The 21,435-nt window shown below is 39.1% G+C and overlaps 1 protein-coding gene across 2 annotated transcripts in view; it reads right to left on the bottom strand.

Moving 5' to 3' along the window:
- Nucleotides 1-4,745: 4,745 nt before the first annotated feature.
- kcnj3a (potassium inwardly rectifying channel subfamily J member 3a) overlaps nucleotides 4,746-21,435 on the bottom strand; it is a 123,730-nt gene continuing 107,040 nt past the window's right edge. For both annotated transcript variants that reach the window (XM_057852027.1, XM_057852028.1), the window contains one exon: nucleotides 4,746-14,708. In XM_057852027.1, coding sequence (XP_057708010.1) covers nucleotides 14,119-14,708 — 590 coding nt within the window. In that variant the 3' untranslated portion in view covers nucleotides 4,746-14,118. The remainder of the gene's footprint in view (nucleotides 14,709-21,435) is intronic.

The raw sequence follows: 21,435 nt of genomic DNA, 5'->3' as shown, positions 1-21,435 counted from the left end.
ATATTTATTTAGTTTTTTTAATCCCGCGCCATGAAAATGAGTGACTTCCGGCTTCGGTCTTGCATTGAGGAGGAAGGCGCTGTGACGTGTACGGTAGAAGACGTCCTCTTCACTATACAGTGTACTGTTGTGTATGAGGACGAAGGATTCAGCTGATTTTGCGGATTAATACGTTTATTTTTCGTATCACGCCAGCCAAACGGCTGCAGAAAAATCATTCTGTATGAGGGAGAGGCGTATGCGCCTTTTTGGAGTTTCAAAATGTTCCCATTCACCGTGGATATTGGCCAAGCCCTACTACTGTGGGACCATTGGACTTATGAGGAAGTGAGTAAACATCTTTTTTTGTATTATGTCAAATACGAATACAACGATTACAAAGTAAACACTACAAACTTTCTTTAAGTAAAGGACTACTTACGTTTGATCATTGATAGGCATGTAAAAAGCCCTCCTCATGCACATTAGCAGGACGTTAGCTGCACAACAACTGCAGCCACCCTTCTCCGGGGAACAAACTGTTAAATTGCTCTCCGCTGGGCGGTTTGCCGATCCGCGAAGACAATCGACAACCCAGTCGTCATGTCAAATAATCGAGGCTAGTTATGTGTGATTTTCCGCTTCGAAGACTTTGAAACATCACTCGGTTTGGGTTAGCATGTCGGCTAGCTGTCACGCCTTTTGGTTTGTTTACATTCTCCGAAGCCGGGGAAGGGAAATGACATATGTCCGATTTAGGTGTCATAAAATATCGTTCGGGAGGTGCGACAGTAAAGGTGAAGTCGACAGTTTTGACCATTATGGAGTAATTTTGCCATGTCGTCCTGAATAAATGCATTTTTATTATTCATGTTCCATTTAGCACAAGACTGTTATTTGTCATGACCATGCCATTTATTTAGCAATTGGGGAAAATACTTGGATAAAAAGAATATCCTGTAAAAATATTGAAGTAAAGAGACAGAAACAATGACATTTTGCAGCTCTCTTCGTCGCTTTTTCCTCGTTGTGAATAGTTCCCCCTCGACGGGCTGACTGGTCCTTCTCAAGCCATTTATATAGGTATTGGGGAAAAATACTTGGATAAAAAGAATATCCTGTAAAAATGTTGGCGTAGAGAGACTGAAACAATGACATTTTGCGGCTCTCTTTGTCACGTTTTCCTCGTTCTGAATAATTCCCCCTAAATGGGCTGAATAGTAAAACAGATGAGCCCAGTCTACCGCTGACGTCATCCACCTGTTGGGGACGCTAAAGCCCTATAATGGTAGGCGTGGCTAACCGGCAGATTAAAAGACTAATTTCTCTTCATCTGCGCTTTGCTAAATTGTTGTATATAGTCGAATCGTCTCAAAATATTATTCTAATTCACATAATAATGCCATTTAAGACTTTTTTTCTCCTGTCGTATGCTCTTTAAAGGGCAGCTGAAGAGCTTTTCGGATTTTGGTGTAATTTTACTAATGAAAACTTTAGACGAGTTCGTCAAAACAACCATGTCATTATTAACTCGTAATTGCAAGGATAATTTGCGTTTTTTTTTTTTTTTTTTTTGCACTCTGCTAATGGTCTCTTTCCAAACCCGGAAGTTTGACGTAGGCAACAGAAGACTACCCACAGCTAGCATAGCAGCAACAACGATATCAGTGATATTTCCACCAAAGGTAGCCATTCAGGATCGCTCTTTCGTGACACTATCGATGGCAAAGGCTTCCAGGAAAGATGATCTACAATCAGTCCATACATGTTTGAACCTGAGGCGTCAGAATACGACGATTTACTTGACACAGCAGACGTCTGCATGACGCCATTTGACAGCTCGACACTTCACGAACGGGAGAGTGGTAAGCCTATGTCCAGCATCGTGATTTTTCTATTTGAGAGAATGCGATTACATGGTTGTATATATTTTACATGCTCTCCACATAGCTGAAACTGGATATTAGGTTATGGGACAGCTCCTAACCATCTAAATATGGTAAAGCTAGCCCAAATGTGGCTAAATAAATGATTCATGGTATTGATTTTTCAAAATAAATGACAAAACAATTTTATTTTCCAGGTGTTGCTGTAAACCTTCAAGTAATTACCATTCCAAGAGAATGCCTGTGTCGTCAGGAGATCCAAGACGTGAGAGCCAAACTTGAGGAGGTTGAAGCACTGACAGGGGCATGAATTACATTAAAAAAAAACCTCACCTGAACACCACGAACTATGTGTAAAAAGTTTTCCAAGAGTTTAAGAAGACACTCACCGAGTCACCGCGGTAAATGCTAATGCTAATGCAAACGCTATGCTAACGCTACAAGTTAGTTTAGTATGTTATGATCACTCAGCACAGACCTATAAAGGCTACAGTTAAACGGCATAGCCAAGGTAAGAAAACAAAACTTACCAATCAGCACCTGACACGTGTTTCACAAAAGGAGCCCGGAATGGGCACACGCTTGGTAAGCCTGTGGGAGGGAGGGCGCGCAGCAAGTCACATGAGTGACATGACCAAACACTGCTAAATAAATAAATTATAATAAATAATCTTGTCTCCCAAGACACGTTTTTAGCTGGTCATCGTGACATCATCGTCACGAAAATGAAGGAAAATAATATTTTTGTGAAATTATTGGTCCTTTTGGTATTACATAAATTCCGCCATGCAAATTGATTTGTGAGCAGCTTCCATGATATTACGTCATAAGGGAAGCATTGTCTCATTTCTATAAACATATAAACCTCCTGGCTCCGCTGTCAATATCCTCGTCTCCTTGATGGAATTTCTGGTGGGAGGGGCTAGCATGTAGACGGAGGGGTGAGGATGTTGCAATTAGAGACATGAGATGAACACAATGTTTCATTTTGTTGAAAACAGATAAGTTGTATTTTTTTAAGTGCTGCAATATTAAGGCCATATTATACCCCATGAAATGAATGAGAGGTCTTGAATTTCAATAGTTTAGAAGTTTAATAGAAGTCGAAAGCTTCCCTGAACCTGCCTACACGTTTCCCAAAAGAGTCGATGTGTGATCATATTTTCTGCACTGAATTGGCTGGCAGAACAACACGTACCCAGAATGTACTTGACTTCTTTGAGTGTCTTAACATGACCATAATTAAGTACAACGTATTTTGCGCAACTGGCAAAAAAAAAAAAAAAAAAAACCTTGCCGAAATTGTTCACAAAATATAGTGTTTGAATTTAAACTATCAAAATGAATGGTTATTTTACGTGAACTCATTTGCTGCCATTGAAGAGGATAGATGTCCTATCCATTTGAACTGATCCGTAGACTTCATTAACAATTGACGAGACAGATCCTACAGACATTGCGCCACGGCTTCCCATAGCGGGCTGGGCCAGGATGAGCATGCTGCATTCTAATGCCGAACAAGTGGAAACAGGACAAAAGTTTTAGTGCAAACAAGCAGGCAGGAGTGTCTCAAGAGTGATTTGGTCGAGGATTCAAGGTAATTATTAAAAAAAAAAAAATGCTTAACTTTAGCTTGAAATATTCACATAAAAAGAATGATAACTGCCAGTTATTTTGCTTTTAACCAAGAATCTAGACTGTGTTACGTTCATATTTATAGAAATTCCAGGATTTAAGCATTTATTTACAAGGATTACTTAAAAAGGTATTTTTGTGTGATGGCTGCCATGTTGGAGTTTGTTTCCATACACAATAGCGTAACTTTACATTCAAATAATCAGGTAATTTTCGGCCAATTGCCCGTTTTTTGGCAAAAAAAAAACTAGTAACTTAGACATTTCTGCGTCCATGTACTGGACTGTCTCAGGAAATTAGAATACACAATATTCTAATTTTTTGAGACAGTCCTGTGTATATATACAGGACTGTCTCAGGAAATTAGAATACACAATATTCTAATTTCCTGACTGTCTCAGGAAATTTCCTGACTGTCTCAGGAAATTAGAATATTGTGTATTCTAATTTCCTGAGACAGTCCTGTATATATACACAGGACTGTCTCAAAAAATTAGAATATTGTGTATTCTAATTTTCTGAGACAGTCCAGTACAGTGTATCACAAAAGTGAGTACACCCCTCACATTTCTGACGATATTTAAGTATATCTTTTCATGGGACAACACTGACAAAATGACACTTTGACACATTGAAAAGTAGTCTGTGTGCTGCTTATGTACTTTAAAGTTATTTTTTTTCCCCCCTCAAAATAACTCAAAATATAGTCATCAATATCTTAACCCCTGGCAACAAAAGTGAGTACACCCCTTAGTAAATACGTACCTCCAAATTGAGTACTGCTTGTCATTTTCCCTCCAAAATGCCATGTGACTCGTTACAGGAGTTGCTGCAGAGATTGAAGAGGTGGGGGGTCAGCCTATTAGGGCTCAGACCATACGCCACACTCTACATCAAATTGGTGTGCATGGCTGTCACCCCAGGAGGAAGCCTCTTCTGAAGATGGTACACAAGAAAGCCCGCCCGTCTCATCAGACCATAGGACATGGTTCCAGTAATCCATGTGATTTGTTGACATGCCATCAACAAACTGTTTGCGGGCTTTCTTGGGGTGTACTCACTTTTGTTGCCAGGGGTTTAGATATTAATGGCTATATTTTGAGTTATTTTGAGGAAAAAATAAATTAACTCTATTATATACATAAGCCGCAAACAGATTAATTCTCATTGTGTGAAAGTGTCATTTTGTAAGTGTTGTCCCATGAAAAGATACTATTTAAATATCTGCAGAAATGCAAGGGGTGTACTCACTTTTGTGATAAACTGAAAAGAAAATTCGGCTTCTACTCGTTTTATTTTATGTAACATTTCAATCTAAAAACGACAAGGGCCAGATTGCCGGCAAGACGTGCTGAGGCAATAGTGACATCGAAATTCAACCTAAATAAGTTGTAAATACTGTATATATAGAAAAATGCTAAATTTGCTGTTGAAAACTAATGTCAAAATTGCACTAAATGAGAAGTCGCTATTTCGGGCAAAAACTTACATTATATGTTAAATATTGCAATTGTGTAAAAATGTAGGTCATTATCTCTGCATTTGGTGCATCTAGCATAAAATCCAAGAATTTTATAGCATTTTAAGTTTTGTTATACATATATATATATAAAATAATTAATTGGGATTTCATTAGGTAACGACTTTGAATTTTTGTATGCCGCTGCTCATGGAGACTCATATATGCCTAAGGGAGGTGCCTGTTTTGGTTTTAGGTCACTAGCAGCTTTGGTTTTGAAAATATTTGATTTTTAAGTTTTTTAAATAGGCCCCCTACAGAGTGGCCCCGTGCCCTGTTTCCCGTCAATTGATAGTGAAATCTATGACTGATCACTGCCAGCCCTCCAAGTTCAAATTGATCGAGCATCTTCTGTATCTCTGTTAATGGCAGCCAATGAATTAATAACAGAAAATATCTAGTTAGAAAACCATGTGCAATAAAAGAAGCACACACAACTGAAAATGCCTATACAGGCAGTAAAACTCTTAAAGACTACAATACAGTAGAAAGCCTTTATTGTCAATGTATTTAGTAGATACATTATAACCTGAAGCATGTATTGATGGTTCGACGAGAGCTGACGGTGCGGCTGAAGGTGAAGTAACGCCATGCAAAATAAGCAAAGGCAAATGCTTTTAAATGGCACGAGCGGGCAACCGACCACTGGGAGTGGGGAATAGCGGTGATTGACACATAAATAAAACCGGTCAGAGTGGAGAGAGGGAGCGAGGTTACCTCGGTAACCGGCAACTTGTCAGGTGTAATGCCATTTGAGGTTATTGATAGCAAAGTACAGTTGTGTGTAGTCAAAAGAACACTGAACCATTGTGGTTAGATTTTTATTCCTGAAGAGATGATGTACCACACAATGATTTTAAAAGCATTGAGAACCAAAAGGTACTGATGTGGATTAGCTTAACAATGGAAATAGGGCTGCGGCTTCATAAAGATTCTAGGTTTGGTATTATTGCTTTCATCAAGGAGAATGCAGCCCTCCTTCTTTAACTGGTTGGCGACCATAAAATGTGTCTGCTGTTAATTTCTTAAACTGCATTGTATTGTACTGACTGTCGTATAAGACAAAATGCCCAGGAATATGGAAAGCCGTTTAAGCATTTATCCATTTGTCTTTTAATCCTTCGATGGCAGTGTCGTCAAAAGTCATCAACTGAAGCCCAGACGTCAAGTGTCATTTTGTGACAATTTTTATAGGGATGGGTGGGTGAGAGTCTTATTCAGATATTGAGGCATGACAAAAGGAAATTATATTATTGTCAGTCACTGTTCACAAACATTTTCTATCCAGAAGCAAGGATTTGGGTAAAAACCACTCATGTTCTGCTTCCATTTAATAAGTAACGGAAAAAGGTTGAAACAATTTTAGATACTGTAGATTATCAACAGTGCTAGGTAACTGTACCGGCACAGTATAGATAGATACAGCATGATGAGTCAGTGATGAGCACAGTTACTGAAATGAAGGTTCAATCCTGGGCTCCGGCCTTCATTTTGAATTTTGCATGTTCTCCCCGTGCTTGGGTAGGTTATCTCCGGACACTTCTAATCCTCCATAGGTGTGATTGTGAGTGTGAAAGGTTGTTTGTCTATATCAGTGTTTTTCAGCTACTTTGCCATGACATAGTGTTTGGTGCGCTGTGGGAAATCCACATCCACTTTCACCTGATTGATGTAAAAATGTTTTTTGAAATCAACCCGCAAATGTGCCGCTGCTGCGTGTCTGTGCTCTCCAATGGTGGGTAATCACGCAATACTGCTGCATATCAGTAGGTGTCAATAGGAAGCTAATTCCTTTTTTAGTTAGGGTGACCAAATGTCCTCTTTTCCCCGGACATGTCCACTTTTTACATCCTGTCCGGGGCGTCCGGCGAGGTTTTATAAATTCATGAAAATGTCAGGTTTTCATTATTTTTCGCGGAACCAATTAGCTTGTGTTGAAATTGACTGACGCTTTGCACAGAATAGTACGGTACTGTGCTGCCTGTGACGTGTTCCAAAAGAGCCTGCCCAGTGGTTGGTTCTGCAGTGCTCAGTAATAGAGACAAGGAAGATGAAGAAGAAAAGCAGGGAGAAGAACAAAAGCGGGATGAGGAAGAAAACTAAAGACTAAAGTGATGTTTTTTTTATTTGTTAAATTGGTATTGTTGTGAGGCTAATATTTACATTACGTTAGTGAAAAGAGAAAATGGGTTTTTGTTAGAGCTGGATTTTCTCTAGAAGAGGTATTATTTAGAACATTATTTCAGATTGTTTATTTATTCTTCCAGTAAGGGCTGATTTATGTTTCTGCGTTTCATTGACAGCGAAGCGATGGCATAGACCCTACGTCGCAATTGAGCATTCGAAGTTCTGCGTCAAGGGAACACGTTGCTCTGTAATTCACCGCCAAGCTACTAGAGGGGTTTGTCTTTGTCTTGGTATGGTTTTGGTAGACTCTTGTCGAATTCGTTTTCCTTTGGTCATAGACGGCAATGGCAACGGCGATGGAACGTGTGTACTTGCAGCTGCAGCTAATCCATATTGAACAACAAATGTCGTGAATACAAATGTTAAAGCATAGGCGACACAGAAGACATTTGCGAATGGTTGAAAACGGCGTTGTTGTGCTGAACCGGAAACAAAGTTTTGAGCCGACCAATTACAGTCCTTTGACGTTCACGTAACGACACGTTGGCGTAATGCATAGTCATATTTTTTGGAGGCCCACATCAGACTACGGCGCAGGGTCGTAAGTCGGGTCTGCGTTAGCAGGTAGGTCAGGCCTCACCGCAACACTGAAGAATAATTCAGCCCTATGAATTGAAAAGAGCTATTATTTTTGTTGAAGGATGATTCGCTAATACAGAGGAGGCATTAGAGGCATTTTTTGAAAATCATTATTTAATTGTTTTTTTTTTTTTTTTTAACCTTGTAAGTGTTCCATTATTTTAGGAATATAAAAGCCTGTTGAGTAACCTCTGAGAATTTGAATTGGTGTGTTTGGTTATGCAGTGATTCCTCGCTACTTCGCGCTTCAAACTTAGCTTTTTTTGTTTTTCCGAAAAAAAATGCAGATGAGTAGTCCTGAGCCGATCGCATAGTCTCACTCTCGCTCCCTCCCTCCCTGTCCCTGCGCTTTGTTCTTCAGGCACGTCACTCGAGTTGCTTATTAAAGTTAACGATGTTGACAGGTCTTTGATCTTGCCAGAGTCACGGACTTCAAAAGCGCCGCATGCATCAATCATCGTTTAACTTGTTAAACAGTTGCTGTGGCAACTTATTGAGTGTAAGTGAGCAGCTTGACAGGATTTGAGTAGAGTCACTATGAAGCATTTAATAAAGCCAAGCGTTTTCCTACTACTTTATTCTTGTTTAAAAATAATTTGGTGACACAGTAACACGTTTAAAACGTATAATTATTACATACACAGTGCTTAAAAACAATTTATTAAAAAAAAAAAAAATATATATATATATATATGTAAAAGTGAAAAAATATGTCTTATAAATCTCTCTTTTTTGGGGGGGGGCTACTTCGCGGTTTTTCACTTATCACGGCGGGTTTTGGTCCCCATTAACCGTGAAAAACGAAGGATCATTTTATAGCTATTATTTTGTTATAAAACTGGATTTTCTATCCATACTGAGGACGCATTCTTTCAATGTATTAAAGTGATGAGGCACCTTTGAGTGAACTTCGAGTATAATATACGTAAGCATCTCGAGGTCAGGCCGAGTGTCCTCTTTTTGGAAATAAAATATTGTTACCCTTGTTTAGTGATGCGTAAAAGATAAGCGTGGCATTGGAGCTAGAGGCTAGCTAGCGAAACTATAGAGGTGACAGCAATGGAAAAGGTTTTCAAATAGTAAAGTTGTTAACTCACAACTGAACACTGAACACATGTCATTGAATGGCGGTCAAAACAAATACTTTTTCTGAATTTCTAGTGTGAGCTAATAAGCAAAAGCTATCTTTCATTGGGATTTACACTAAGAAAAACTGCACATAGCGGGATTAACTTTAATTGGGCATGCAGTGATACCTACTCCAATACAACAAGTCCAGGTGTCACACTGAGTGAGTAAAATAAGTTTATGAAGTATGTTTTGTGTTTGTTAGATTTCTAGTCAATACATGACTTTATATTGTTAATATAAAATAGACGACAGAAATTAATTTTTTTACTTTTTTTTTTTTTTTTGCCGTTAGTGTGACTTTTTTTTTTAATGAAAAAGGTGTTCTGTGGCTCAAAAAACACTGGTCTATATACTGTACCTCCTGCTATTGGCTGGCATCCAGTTAAAGTTGTACCGCGTCTCCTGCCCATAGTTAGCTTGGATAGCCTCCACCCCTACGCATCCCTCTTGATGATAAGTGGTATGGAAAATGAATATGAAAGATGAGAGTCTGCTGTTTCTATTGGTAGTCTCTGTGTTTATGTAGTCATAAAACGCAATATTATGTAGGCCTTAATGTATCAATAAAAATGCTCTAAATCACCTGGCACTCTAGAGGTTGTCTTTTCATAAAATGGCTGGCATTGAAAGAGTTCCTGGTGAGGCAAATTAAGACAGTGTTAGAAACTCTTAAGATTGTGAAAAAATGACTGGTAAGACATTACGAAGGATATGAAATAAATGCTCAAACGGCTGTCCGTGCAAAATAGCTAACTGAGATCAGCTAGCAATCGAGTGATTAAATTGTGCTTATCAAGTAGAGGGACAGACCCTTTTAACTGAAATATGACTTTAATAAGCATGTGGAAATTGCGTGGCTTTTTGTTTCCATTTCAGCTGGACACGAGATGCAGTGTAAAAGGCATCGTTGAACAAAATAGTGTTTGCGTAAGGAAAAGAGTCATTAAAAATGGCAAAATAGCACGGCTTTGAAAGAGCCAAGAAATAGCGTGAACGAATATGAAAATGGAAACAAGGTAATATAGTTAAGGCTATAACATCTTTGTCTATTACCTTTTGTATAGTCAATAAGAGGAGCATGCAATCAACAGAACATCGCCACAACTTTACATTAAACAACAAAAGCAAGAAACTCAAGGAGCAAATGTCATGTGCCGCCCGTCGCCACAAACTAGAATCATGTCATGTTGCTTTGAAATCGTATGGCTTTGTGCAAATTTCCACTTCCTGTAGATTCACTAATGATTTTTTTTTTAAATAAACATATCATGCCAGGAATTATTGAGATTCCGTTCTACATGCGTTGTATTCTTACATGCCTGATTGTGCTAATTGTACACGGTCCTGAAAAGAGTCTGAGGTCTCTCGTCGTTGCGTGTACAAGTCATACAACATGTGCTCGGATCCATTGAATCCCCAAATTCGCTCTTTCCATTTTTAATTGGCAATTGGGGAAAAAAAGTGACTGTATTGTATTATTCTATTTTGGGCTCTGATCATGAATGTAATAAAAGGCCACACGACTGAGCAAAACAAACAAACAAATCCCTATTTTCAGAATCGTGAAAAATAACATACTGTACACTTCTTTTAAAAAATTAAATAATTTAATAAATATTCATGGTAAACTTTATCGTTATTTATTACTGTTAGCTACTATGACATTATGCACTGTTTAAACATTAACACAACGCTTAAAACATACCAGAATTAAAACAAAACCTATTTAAACGACTCACCTAAAATATATATTGCAAATAACAGTTGTAAAAAATGATTTAAATATGCAAAAAGAGCTTTTCAAGAATGGATGCGAACATATTGCATTGTACAGTGGTACCTCTACATACGAAGTTAATCCGTTCCAGGAGCTTGTTTGTAAGTCGAAATGGTCGTATGTCGAGCATGATTTTCCCATAGGAATACATTATAATTCCATTAATTCGTTCCACAGCCCAAAAACCTGCACTAAATCCTTAAAAAATACTGCTGGTACTATTACAAATGGCAATTACATATAGCAAAACAAATAAATAATAAATAAAAATCGGATTAATAATATAATAATAATAATAATTCCTGTAATAGTGTAACGAAACGGGTTCTAATAAGGCGGACGTTTTTTTCTGTACCTGAAGGCACCGCGGCGCTGATGTGACAAAGAGGGAGGGGAGCGGGTGAAAGTTTACTTTCGCATTCAATGCTTTCTTGAGAACATCGTCAATTGCGGCAGACAGCAGGCGTTTTGTGTTGAATAAGTTGTGAAAGAAATGATGAAAACGTGGCGAAGCTGGCGATTTCTCTGGAGATGTTACCACAATAAGAATTGTCAGCTTAACTTATAAAGACTGGCGAACGATGGTCGGAGGAGGACCGTGGAGATGTATTGTTGAGCCATTTCACGGATGCCCACCCTACGCTCATATTTTTCTGTCATTTGCATCTTCATTTAGAAGGTACGCGTCAACTTTTTCCTTGTTTCACCACCTGTACCAACCTTTTCTGAAACCTGTGTTGATTTGTCACACAAGAAAATCCGCCGTGCATTCGTCTGCGGTGCTGCCGTTGTCGTCGTATTTCGAGCATGTCGTCGGATGTAGAAACAAATGGCGAGTCAAATTTTACGTCAGATGTCGAAAAGTTCGTGTGTCGAAGCGATCGTATGTAGAGGTACCACTGTACTTAAAAGTTAAATAGAATGTAACTGTACGTAAAAAAAGACTGGACTAATCTGACAAATTATTATGTTGATATTGTATTAGAAATGGAGAAGATTTGTGTTGGTGAGGAATGATTGTCCCACTTGTGGTACTGATACCACACTGTGAATCACTGGTTTAGAGGAACAGAGTGAAAATGAAAGCAAACCGCAGCTTTGGTCATTCTTCTTCTAACAATTCTTTATCAGATTAAATATATTCCTGTGGCCTGTTTTTTCATCCAAGGTTGAAATTGTAAAACTCAGGCTTTTAAATTTTTGTATGAATCCTTATGATTTTCAATTAAAATTAAGTTTTTGTTATTATGCTTTTTAATACTACACAAAAAAGGCAGCCATTCGTTACCACGACTATGGTCTTAATTATTCAAATCCAATTCAAAATCCAGATCCACTATTAACTAATTGGCTACTATTGACAGCAATATACAGCCAATGCAATTCAACTAGATTGGACGTCTATCGCCGTCAGTGGGGGCCAATTACAAGATTGGGACAACAGGCCACAGGACTTTGGTTGCTTTTAATATTTTTTTGAATGGAGGAATGAAGGATGAATATAACTGTAGTGTCAAAGTGATTAACTCGCAGTCAATGAGTTATAGTCAGAGGTGGGTAGAGTAGCCAAAAATTTTACCCGAGAGTAGCGTTACTTCAAAATCATGTTACTCAAGTAAAAGTAAAAGTAGTCATCCAAAAAATATACTCAAGTAAAAAAGTATTTGGTGAAAAGAATACTCAAGTAATGAGTAACCGCATACATTTTTGTTCTATTTTTTGTTTCAACAATGGTATTTTTTTTCTCATCACAAAGTTATCCATATGAACTGTTCTTATAACGATACTGTGCAATAACCAATTACATAACCACATTAAGCCAAAGAAACACAAACGAAAAAAATTGAATTCCACCAAGAAAAAAAAATGACAGAAATGAAGCATCAGTCGTCCTAAGAGCATGAGTGCCCTCTATAAAATATTTCCTAGTTTGAATAGTGAATACTTCCTTCAGAGTTACTATTAAGAAATTAAAAGGGTCATATAACCGTTTTTCCAGTGGTCAATCATCGCCAAATAGAAACTGTGAGAGAGGTTTAAATCGGCGCTTTTGAGTCATGTTCGAGGGCAGCGCTCTATGTCAAATACTGTATTGGCCCGAATATAAGACGATGTTTTTTGCATTGAAATAAAACGGAAAAAGAGGGGGGTCTTATATTCGCGGTCTAGACATTATACCCATTCACGACGCTAGATGGCGCCAGATATCATTGAAGCGATGTTCTGTTATGACAGATCTCAGCTACTCTCCCCATTCACGACGCTAGATGTCGCCAGATATCGTTGAAGCGATGTTCTGTCATGACAGATTTCAGCTACTCTCAAGTTTAACCAGTTTGCATTATTTTATTACAATGTTTTTCCTTATTCAGATTGGTTTCAAGACTTCAGTTACAGTTAGACTTCACTTTGATGGTTAATGCAGTTATTGCAATTTTGTTGTTTTATCACAATAGATTGGTTTATTTACATTTCAAAAACCAGAAGCCATTCATTTACGAATGTGATTGCGCTTTAGTTTACATATTTAAATGTTCAGATATTAAGATTTTAATGAGGTAAAATAACATGCTTTTTCCTCTCAAATATATTGTTACGGTCATTTGTTTCGGATGTAATGTAATTATTTTCTGTATAAAAATTCATTTGGTGTTCAAAAAAGTTTTTTCAAACTTGAGTCTTGAAAAAGAGGGGATGTCTTATAATCAGGGCCGTTTTATATTCGGGCCAATAGGGTACTTCATTTTTAAGGTGCTTCAAAGATGCCACGGGATTGAACAAGCTGGCTTGATCATAGAACGACAAGCTTGCGTCTGATTGGTATAATGGAGAATAATGTTATTATTGTGGTAACGACTCTTGTGTAGCCCAAAGTAACGGAGTAAGGGTAGCGTTTTTTCCTCACAAATCTACAGTATATTTTTCTCAAAAAGTTACTCAAGTAAATGTAACGGAGTACATGTAACGTGTTACTACCCACCTCTGGTTATAGTGATGTTCAGTATGCTTATAAATGTCTGAAAATTATTGATCACGGTGGAAGTAATTCTTTAGCCAATTAGTATAACTGCCATAGCAATTTTTAGCTTAATGGAGAAAAATGAATCCTAAATGTAGTCTCAATATCATTCACAAACCAAGCATTTTTGTTACTTGGTTCACAATGTTAGAAAAATGATAGGAACTCACTGTGCCAACAAAAGTCAAGCTTGAAATTGGAAACCCGGTGACACAGTGAGTTGAATTCAAAATCATCTAACAAAACATTATTACACGATGATAAGCCCCTTTTTGTATCGCCAATTGAAAATGGAAAGAACGAACGAGAGCTGTATTGTATTTGCGCACGTTTTACATGAGAAGAATGTTGTCAATTGCTAAATCCGGACTAGTACAGAAGGGAAGTTAAAAGACGGGTGATTTGTTTATGTAAAGCGATCCGAATTCATCTTTCTGAGTTTGGGCGGCAGGTGTCCGTCCATCCTGCCTCCCCCGGCCAGTCGCTGCAGTTTGGGGGGTAAGTCTGCCACCGACTTGCTGATTGGCTCTGTGCTTATTTTGGACGCCTTGCCGCCCTGCTTATCATCGGACACTCCTGGCACGGAGCTGATTCGCTGCAGCTTCATGGGCAGCTCCCCGAAACTGTAAGTCATCTCGGAGGTGGTGGAGCTCATTCTCAGCAGCTTTTTGGGAAGGCCGTCCCGCCCTGTGATCTTCTGAAGCTTGCTGGGCAGCTTGGTAGTGCTGTCATTGTCCTCCAGGGTCTCCAGGCAGTCCAGGGAACTGTTCTTCTCCCCGCTGTTGCACAGGGACGGAGCCATGAGCGGCGAGGACAGGAGCAGGGCCTCCTCCTGCTCCTTCACGCTGTACGGCGGGGTGGGCACCTCGAAGGTGGCGTGGAACTGCGAGTAGTCCACCTTGAAGAAGCCTTCCTCCAAGGAGATGACCGGAAAGAAGCGATGTCCCCACAGAACCTCGTCTTCGGTGTAGGACGTCCTTGCTTGGCATGTCATTCCTGTCGAACGGCACAAACACAAGATGAGATGATGTCATATTTCCTTCATTAATTCACTCTCAGTCAAGGTGGCGAAAATGTTTTTGGCAAGGACGAGATGGTTGTTAGAGTTTCAATCTAAGCGAATGGGGAATAATATACAAAAACGGAATGGGTAAAAATTAAAACCCAAAACTGAAGAAAAGCACTTTTGTGTTCATTTTTAATGCCTGGTACAACTAAAAAAATATAACGATGGCAACAAAGATAAATTTGGTTTTCATTCAGCTACATTCTTGCAGTACATCTATAGCCTATGGCGATGTACATCCAAAAACAGTGCTTTTAGAAATTCAATGTTTTGTCTGTTAGGCTAGGTTCACACCGCAGGCCTTAATGCAAAATTCTTCAGATTTTTTGTCTTATCTGTTTTTTTGGCGTGCTCGTTCAGACTGCCTTTGTCCAAAAAGCCCATTCAAGTACTCGCAGTCTGACGCACTGAGCAAACTCACCCACATGCGCAGAAGCATCAAAACAAATGACTACACATTAGAGGTTGGAACTAGGGTTGTTCCGATCATGTTTTTTTGCTCCCGATCCGATCCCGATCGTTTTAGTTTGAGTATCTGCCGATCCCGATATTTCCTGATCCGATTGCTTTTTTTTTTTTTTGCTCCCGATTCAATTCCAATTATTCCCAATAATTTTTCCCGATCATATACATTTTGGCAATGCATTAAGAAAAAAATGAATAAAACTCGGACAAATATATACATTCAACATACAGTACATAAGTACTGTATTTGTTTATTATGACAATAAATCCTCAAGATTGAATTTACATTATTAACATTCTTTCTGTGAGAGGGATCCACGGATAGAAAGAATTCTTAAAGGATAAATGTGACTTTGTATATTGTGACTAAATATTGCCATCTAGTATATCTGTTGAGCTTTCAGTGAATGATACTGCATCCATTCAACCCAAATGCATGATGGGAAGTGCAACCATGACTGTGCGTAGGGGCACCATTTGATATATCTTCTCTGCGTTGGGAAAGAACATAGGGTGTTAAGAAAATGATCAACTACCACCTTTCTTCCCCACATTGCCTCCCACGTTAGTTTTAATTGCTGAGAGAGGGAATGTAAGGCTTTAACCAAATAAAAAAAGGTTCCAAAGGCTGTAAAAATTCTCTCTACTCATTATACGCTGCGTTTAGCTCTATATATTGGTAAAACGGCGCCTTTATAGATTGAAAGCGACAATGCGTGAGTGGGTCGTGCAGCGCATGCATGCATTAATTATTTAACGTGATTAATTAAGAAAAAATAATTACCGCCGTTAACGCAATAAATTTGATAGCCCTACTTTAAGCCAAACTACTCTGGATGAGTGTAAGACATTTCGTCTGTAATGTTATATACAATTAGAAAACAATTCAATAAAAAATATGTATATATATATATGTATGTATATATATATATATGAAAAAAAAGGCATGTCCGATATTTTTTGCCGATTCCGATACTTTGAAAATGATGTGCTCGGGATGCCGATCGATCGGGACATCTTTAGTTGGAACTTCTTGGTATCTCAAGATACGATACAATTTGTGATACATAGCTCAGGATAACGATGATGTCACGATATGGCGATACAACGATTATCGATATATTGGTCAGTAAATCATTCTAGGATATTCTACAAAACAACTAATAAACAGAAAAACAAGCTATCTTGATTCTTCTGCTGTAAGTTTATCACTGGTAGATGTCCAATTCATTTGAACTGGGAGGGTGGCAGCGAATGAACCCCACCCACTTCAAACAGGCCCCTCCCACTTCTTGATTTTCAGTTCCTTCCTGTTGATTTTGGGGCAATTTATAGGTCACTTCCTGTTCTGTAACCCAAAATCAACAGGACAGGCATAGACCTGCAAATCTCCCAAATGAATTGGGAGTGACTCAAACGCAGCAGGAAGTAACCTGTAAATGCCCTAAAATGAACAGAAAGTGACCTGTTAATGCCCCGAAAATCAGAAAGAGTGACTGTGAATGCTCCAATTTCAAATGAACGAACGTTGATTCACCCTTCCCAGTCTTAATGTACTGGGCGTCGAGCGCCATCAATGGCAGCCATGGAGTTAACTGAGATACTACTATCGTGGAAGATTTTGGCAGCAACTTGTTCGTTCCTTATTTATTTGTTTTTTTTAAACATTGACACCTTTTTAAAACGATATCTCGATTCTTGGCATGAGAGTATCGATAACCTTTTGGGATGCGAAGTATCACGATATATCACCATTTCGATATTTTGTCACACTCCTACTACACATGCTGGCTGTATGTCATTTAAGGGTGATCTTATTTTGATTTCCAAAAAGAGGACACGAAAAACAGACATTAATAATCCCCGTTTAGTCTTATATTCCAAATGTATATGGAACGATAGAACGCATGCACGCACTTTGTGTGCATGACGCACACACACACATAAGCCTTATGTGTGTGTGTCAGTTTGCCCCGACTCAGCCATGTAAGCAATACTGAAATATTGCTTATTTGGCGCACAGAAAAAAACCGAGCATTATAAGACTTTCTTAATTTGATTGTTTTTATGACTGTGGTCAAGCCAGGCTACTGCGTAAAAGCCGAGTTTAAGCTAGGCGCTAACGCTAATGTACAGCTACATTGCTGCCGTCCTGCCTGCCACTCTCGCTCATTGCTGACGTATTTGCTGCATGAATTCCGATTTGGGAGACTTGACAGTTCAGACCGCCGCCACATTCTGGAAAAATGCGGCCCAGATCGGACCTAAACCACATACAAAAGGGGGACCCATATTGGATTTGAAATGGTCCACTTCTATCAGACTTGTCACGTTCAGACTGTCAAGTTAATGCCTCACTCGAGTCGGAAGACACGAAAAAATCCGATTCGTGCATTGTGACCTTTCACACACTAGTGGTGCTGCTGCCATGCAAGGCACTGCCAACCCATTGGGGGCAAACTAGGGTTCAGTGCCTTGCCCAAAGGCACTTCAACAGTGGGCAGTCATAGCCGGGAATCAAACCAGTGACCCTTCAGTCCCAGGACAACTTTAGCTACCAACTGCGCCACGGCCACTCCAAAAAACGCGTATGTCTGGAGCTGGAAAAAACATAGGGCTTATAATGAAGGTAATACATGCTGTATGTATCTTATCTACACTAGATATATTAGCCTACATTCAAAATGTCTAAGTTGGCTAAAAATACATCATGAACCCTCATGATTAAATGTTTATTTTCCCTGCAGTGCATTCTATAGAGAATGACGCACTACATGACTACTCTGTTGTACACCTCAAGTTTTAACTTCATTACAATATTAACGAATTAGAGGAATGTTTGTGTCATGTTTGTCCTCCTACAGAAACCATATTAAAACAAAATATGTACTAGTCCTTCTGAAGAACATAGCATATTGTGATAAAGTTCATTATTTTCTGTAATGTACTGATAAACATACACGTTCATATATTTTAGATTCATTACACACAACTAAAGTAGTTCAAGCCTTTTATTGTTTTAATATTGATGATTTTGGCAAAAAATCAAGAAAAAACAAAAATCCCTATCTCAAAAAATTAGCATATCATGAAAAGGTACTCTAAAGAAGCTACTGACCTAATCATCTGAATCAACGAATTAACTCAAAACCCCTACGAAAGATTCCTGAGGCTTTTAAAAACTCCCAGCCTGGTTCATTACTCAAAACCGCAATCATGGGCAAGACTGCCGACCTGACTGCTGTCCAGAAGGCCATCATTGACACCTTCAAGCAAGAGGCTTAGACACAGAAAGAAATTTCTGAGCGAATAGGCTGTTCCCAGAGTGCTGTATCAAGGCACCTCAGTGGGAAGGAAAAAGTAAGGTGACCACACCCTGAGAAAAATTGTGGAGAAGGGCCGATTCCAGACCTTGGTGGACCTGCAGAAACAGTGGACTGAGTCTGGAGTAGTAACATCCAGAGCCACCGTGCACAGGTGTCTGCTGGAAACGGGCTACAGGTGCCGCATTCCCCAGGTCAAGCCACTTTTGAACCTGAAACAGCGGCAGAAGCGCCTGACCTGGCTACAGAGAAGCAGCACCGGCCTGTTGCTCAGTGGTCCAAAGTACTTTTTTCAGATGAAAGCAAATTTTGCATGTCATTCAGAAATCAAGGTGCCAGAGTTTGGAGGAAGACTGGGGAGAAGGAAATGCCAAAATGCTGAAGTCCAGTGTCAAGTACCCACAGTCAGTGATGGTCTGGGGTGCCATGTCAGCTGCTGGTGTTGGTCAACTGTGTTTTATCAAGGGCAGGGTCAATGAGGCTAGCTATCAGGAGATTTTGGAGCACTTCATGCTTCCATCTGCTGAAAAGATGGAGATGAAGATTTCATTTTTCAGCACCACCTGGCACCTGCTCACAGTGCCAGAACCACTGGTAAATGGTTTACTGACCATGACATTACTGTGCTCAATTGGCCTGCCAGCTCTCCTGACCTGAACCCCATAGAGAATCTGTGGGATATTGTGAAGTGGAAGTTGAGAGACACCAGACCCAACATTGTGGATGAGCTTAAGGTCCTGGGCCTCCATAACACCTCAGCAGATTCCCGACCAAGTATTGAGGTCATAGCTGGTATAATTAATTGAAGGTTGACTTTTTTTGTATTAAAAAACACATTTTTGTATTGGTCGGATGAAATATGCAAATTTTTTGAGATAGGGATTTTTGGTTTTTCTTGACTTTTTTGCCAAAATCAATATTAAAACAATAAAAGGCTTCAACTACTTCAGTTGTGTGTAATGAATCTAAAATATATGAGAGTCTAATGTTTATCAGTACATTACAGAAAATAATTAACTTAACCACAATATCCTAATTTTTTGAGAAGGACAAAATATATATTTACTTCCCCCGTCTTTTTCCATTTTCAAATTTTTTTGAAAAAGCTCCAGAGAGTCAGTAGGGCAGCACTAAAGAGCCGCATGCGGCTCTAGAGCCACGGGTTGCTGACCCCCGACCTATGCTATGACTAGGTTATGTCAGCAAAGAGTGAGAACAGCACGCAATACGGCAGCGATGTAGCTGTTCATTAGCGTTAGCGCCTAGCTTGAACTTTTACTACGCAGGACACTGGCTTGACCACTGTCTTTTAAAAATGCAATGAAGTAAAGGATAAGCCTTATAATGCTCGGTGTCCTACTGTGCGCCAAATGAGCATTATTTCAGTATTGCTTACATGGCCGAGTCTGGGCAAACTGACGTACACACATAAGGCCTATGTGTGTGTGTCATGCATGCACAGTTATTTGTTTTGATGCTTCTGCTTATACGGGTCAGTTTGCTCAGCGCGTGTCAGACTGCGAATTAGTGCTTATGGGTAATACTTGGACGGGCTCAATGGACAATGGCAGTCCGAACGGGCATACCAAAAAAAAAAACAGATATGACAAAAAATCGGAATTGTGCATCAAGACCTGCTGTCTCAACCTACCCTTAGTAACATTATAAACACAAAAATTGTGGCCGGTTGATTGAATGAATAATACGTTCACAGTAATTCGTTCCATGACTGAGTTTCTAACTCAATCTACTTAACAGTGGGCCCCCGCTATTCACAGCTGATAGTAAGCGAGCCCTGACCACGATAGTGAAAATCTGAGAATAATTGACGGCCATTATAAATGTGATGGGGGAAAAAATACACCCTCCGGCAACGGTTGAATCATGAAGTACGACAGCAAGTGATGTGGTGGGCCGGATATGGCCCCTTGCCTCGTTTTTGACACCCGTGATACGAGACTTGAGCGATGACCGCAAATTATCCGTCATTGTGTTGCTGGAGCAAGGACTAATGCTTAGAGATGATTAAAGGCGGCGGTGCTTTCAGCACAGGCTTGGCACTCTTCCATTACAATCCACTATTTAGTTTTGTGGCAGTGTTTTCATTTCACAGAGCAAACAAAAAAAAAACTAACTACAACAAAGCTCCTCGATGACATCATGGACACAGCTGCCAAAATAAAAGCTTATAATTAATTGCCACTTTTTAAACCGGATGTTTATGAGCAACTGCAGAGTGAGTCATAAAAAGGACAATTCAACCTGAAAATAAGTGGGATGTCAATGCAGCATTAAACTCTGAATTCGCTTCTTGCATGACGACAGATTCAATTTGTCCACTAAAATGTTAAATTTATGTAGCCAATCATAAATCACCAGAGGTCATTTATGTGCTGACTAACATGACCAATTTCTAAGATATACGTTTCCATAAGTATGTACTGGCCATAGGCGGAGTTTGACTTTCAAAATGTTGAAGACCCCGAAACGCAGTGTCAGCAATAAAATTAACTTACAAGAATATTTATAATAATAAGTTGACAATGAGCGTTTTTTGTTTCCCATCATTCTGGAGGGGAATTCTAAATTAGGCAATACTTTTCGCCAAGATCGTCAACCATTGAATATGGTACGCCCGGCGGTGTCGTGCCAATGTAGTTACCCCAGTCAAAAATTTTATCCCCTGGGCGGAGCCATATGGAGGTAGATTTGTGTCTTTATTAATCAATCAAAAAAAAGTTGCTTCAATTAAAAAAAAAAGTTTCTTCAATCAAAATATATATTTTAAATTAAAAAAATGTTTGAATGCAAAAATAAATTTGAAACTCAAAAAAAAATGCATGTGAAAGCTATTTTTCTTTGAATTTTT

This window comes from Corythoichthys intestinalis, chromosome 12 (assembly GCF_030265065.1).
Source record: "Corythoichthys intestinalis isolate RoL2023-P3 chromosome 12, ASM3026506v1, whole genome shotgun sequence".
NCBI lineage: Eukaryota > Metazoa > Chordata > Actinopteri > Syngnathiformes > Syngnathidae > Corythoichthys > Corythoichthys intestinalis.
The sequence above is the reverse complement of the archived record's forward strand: the minus strand, read 5'-3'. Positions and strand labels throughout refer to the sequence as shown.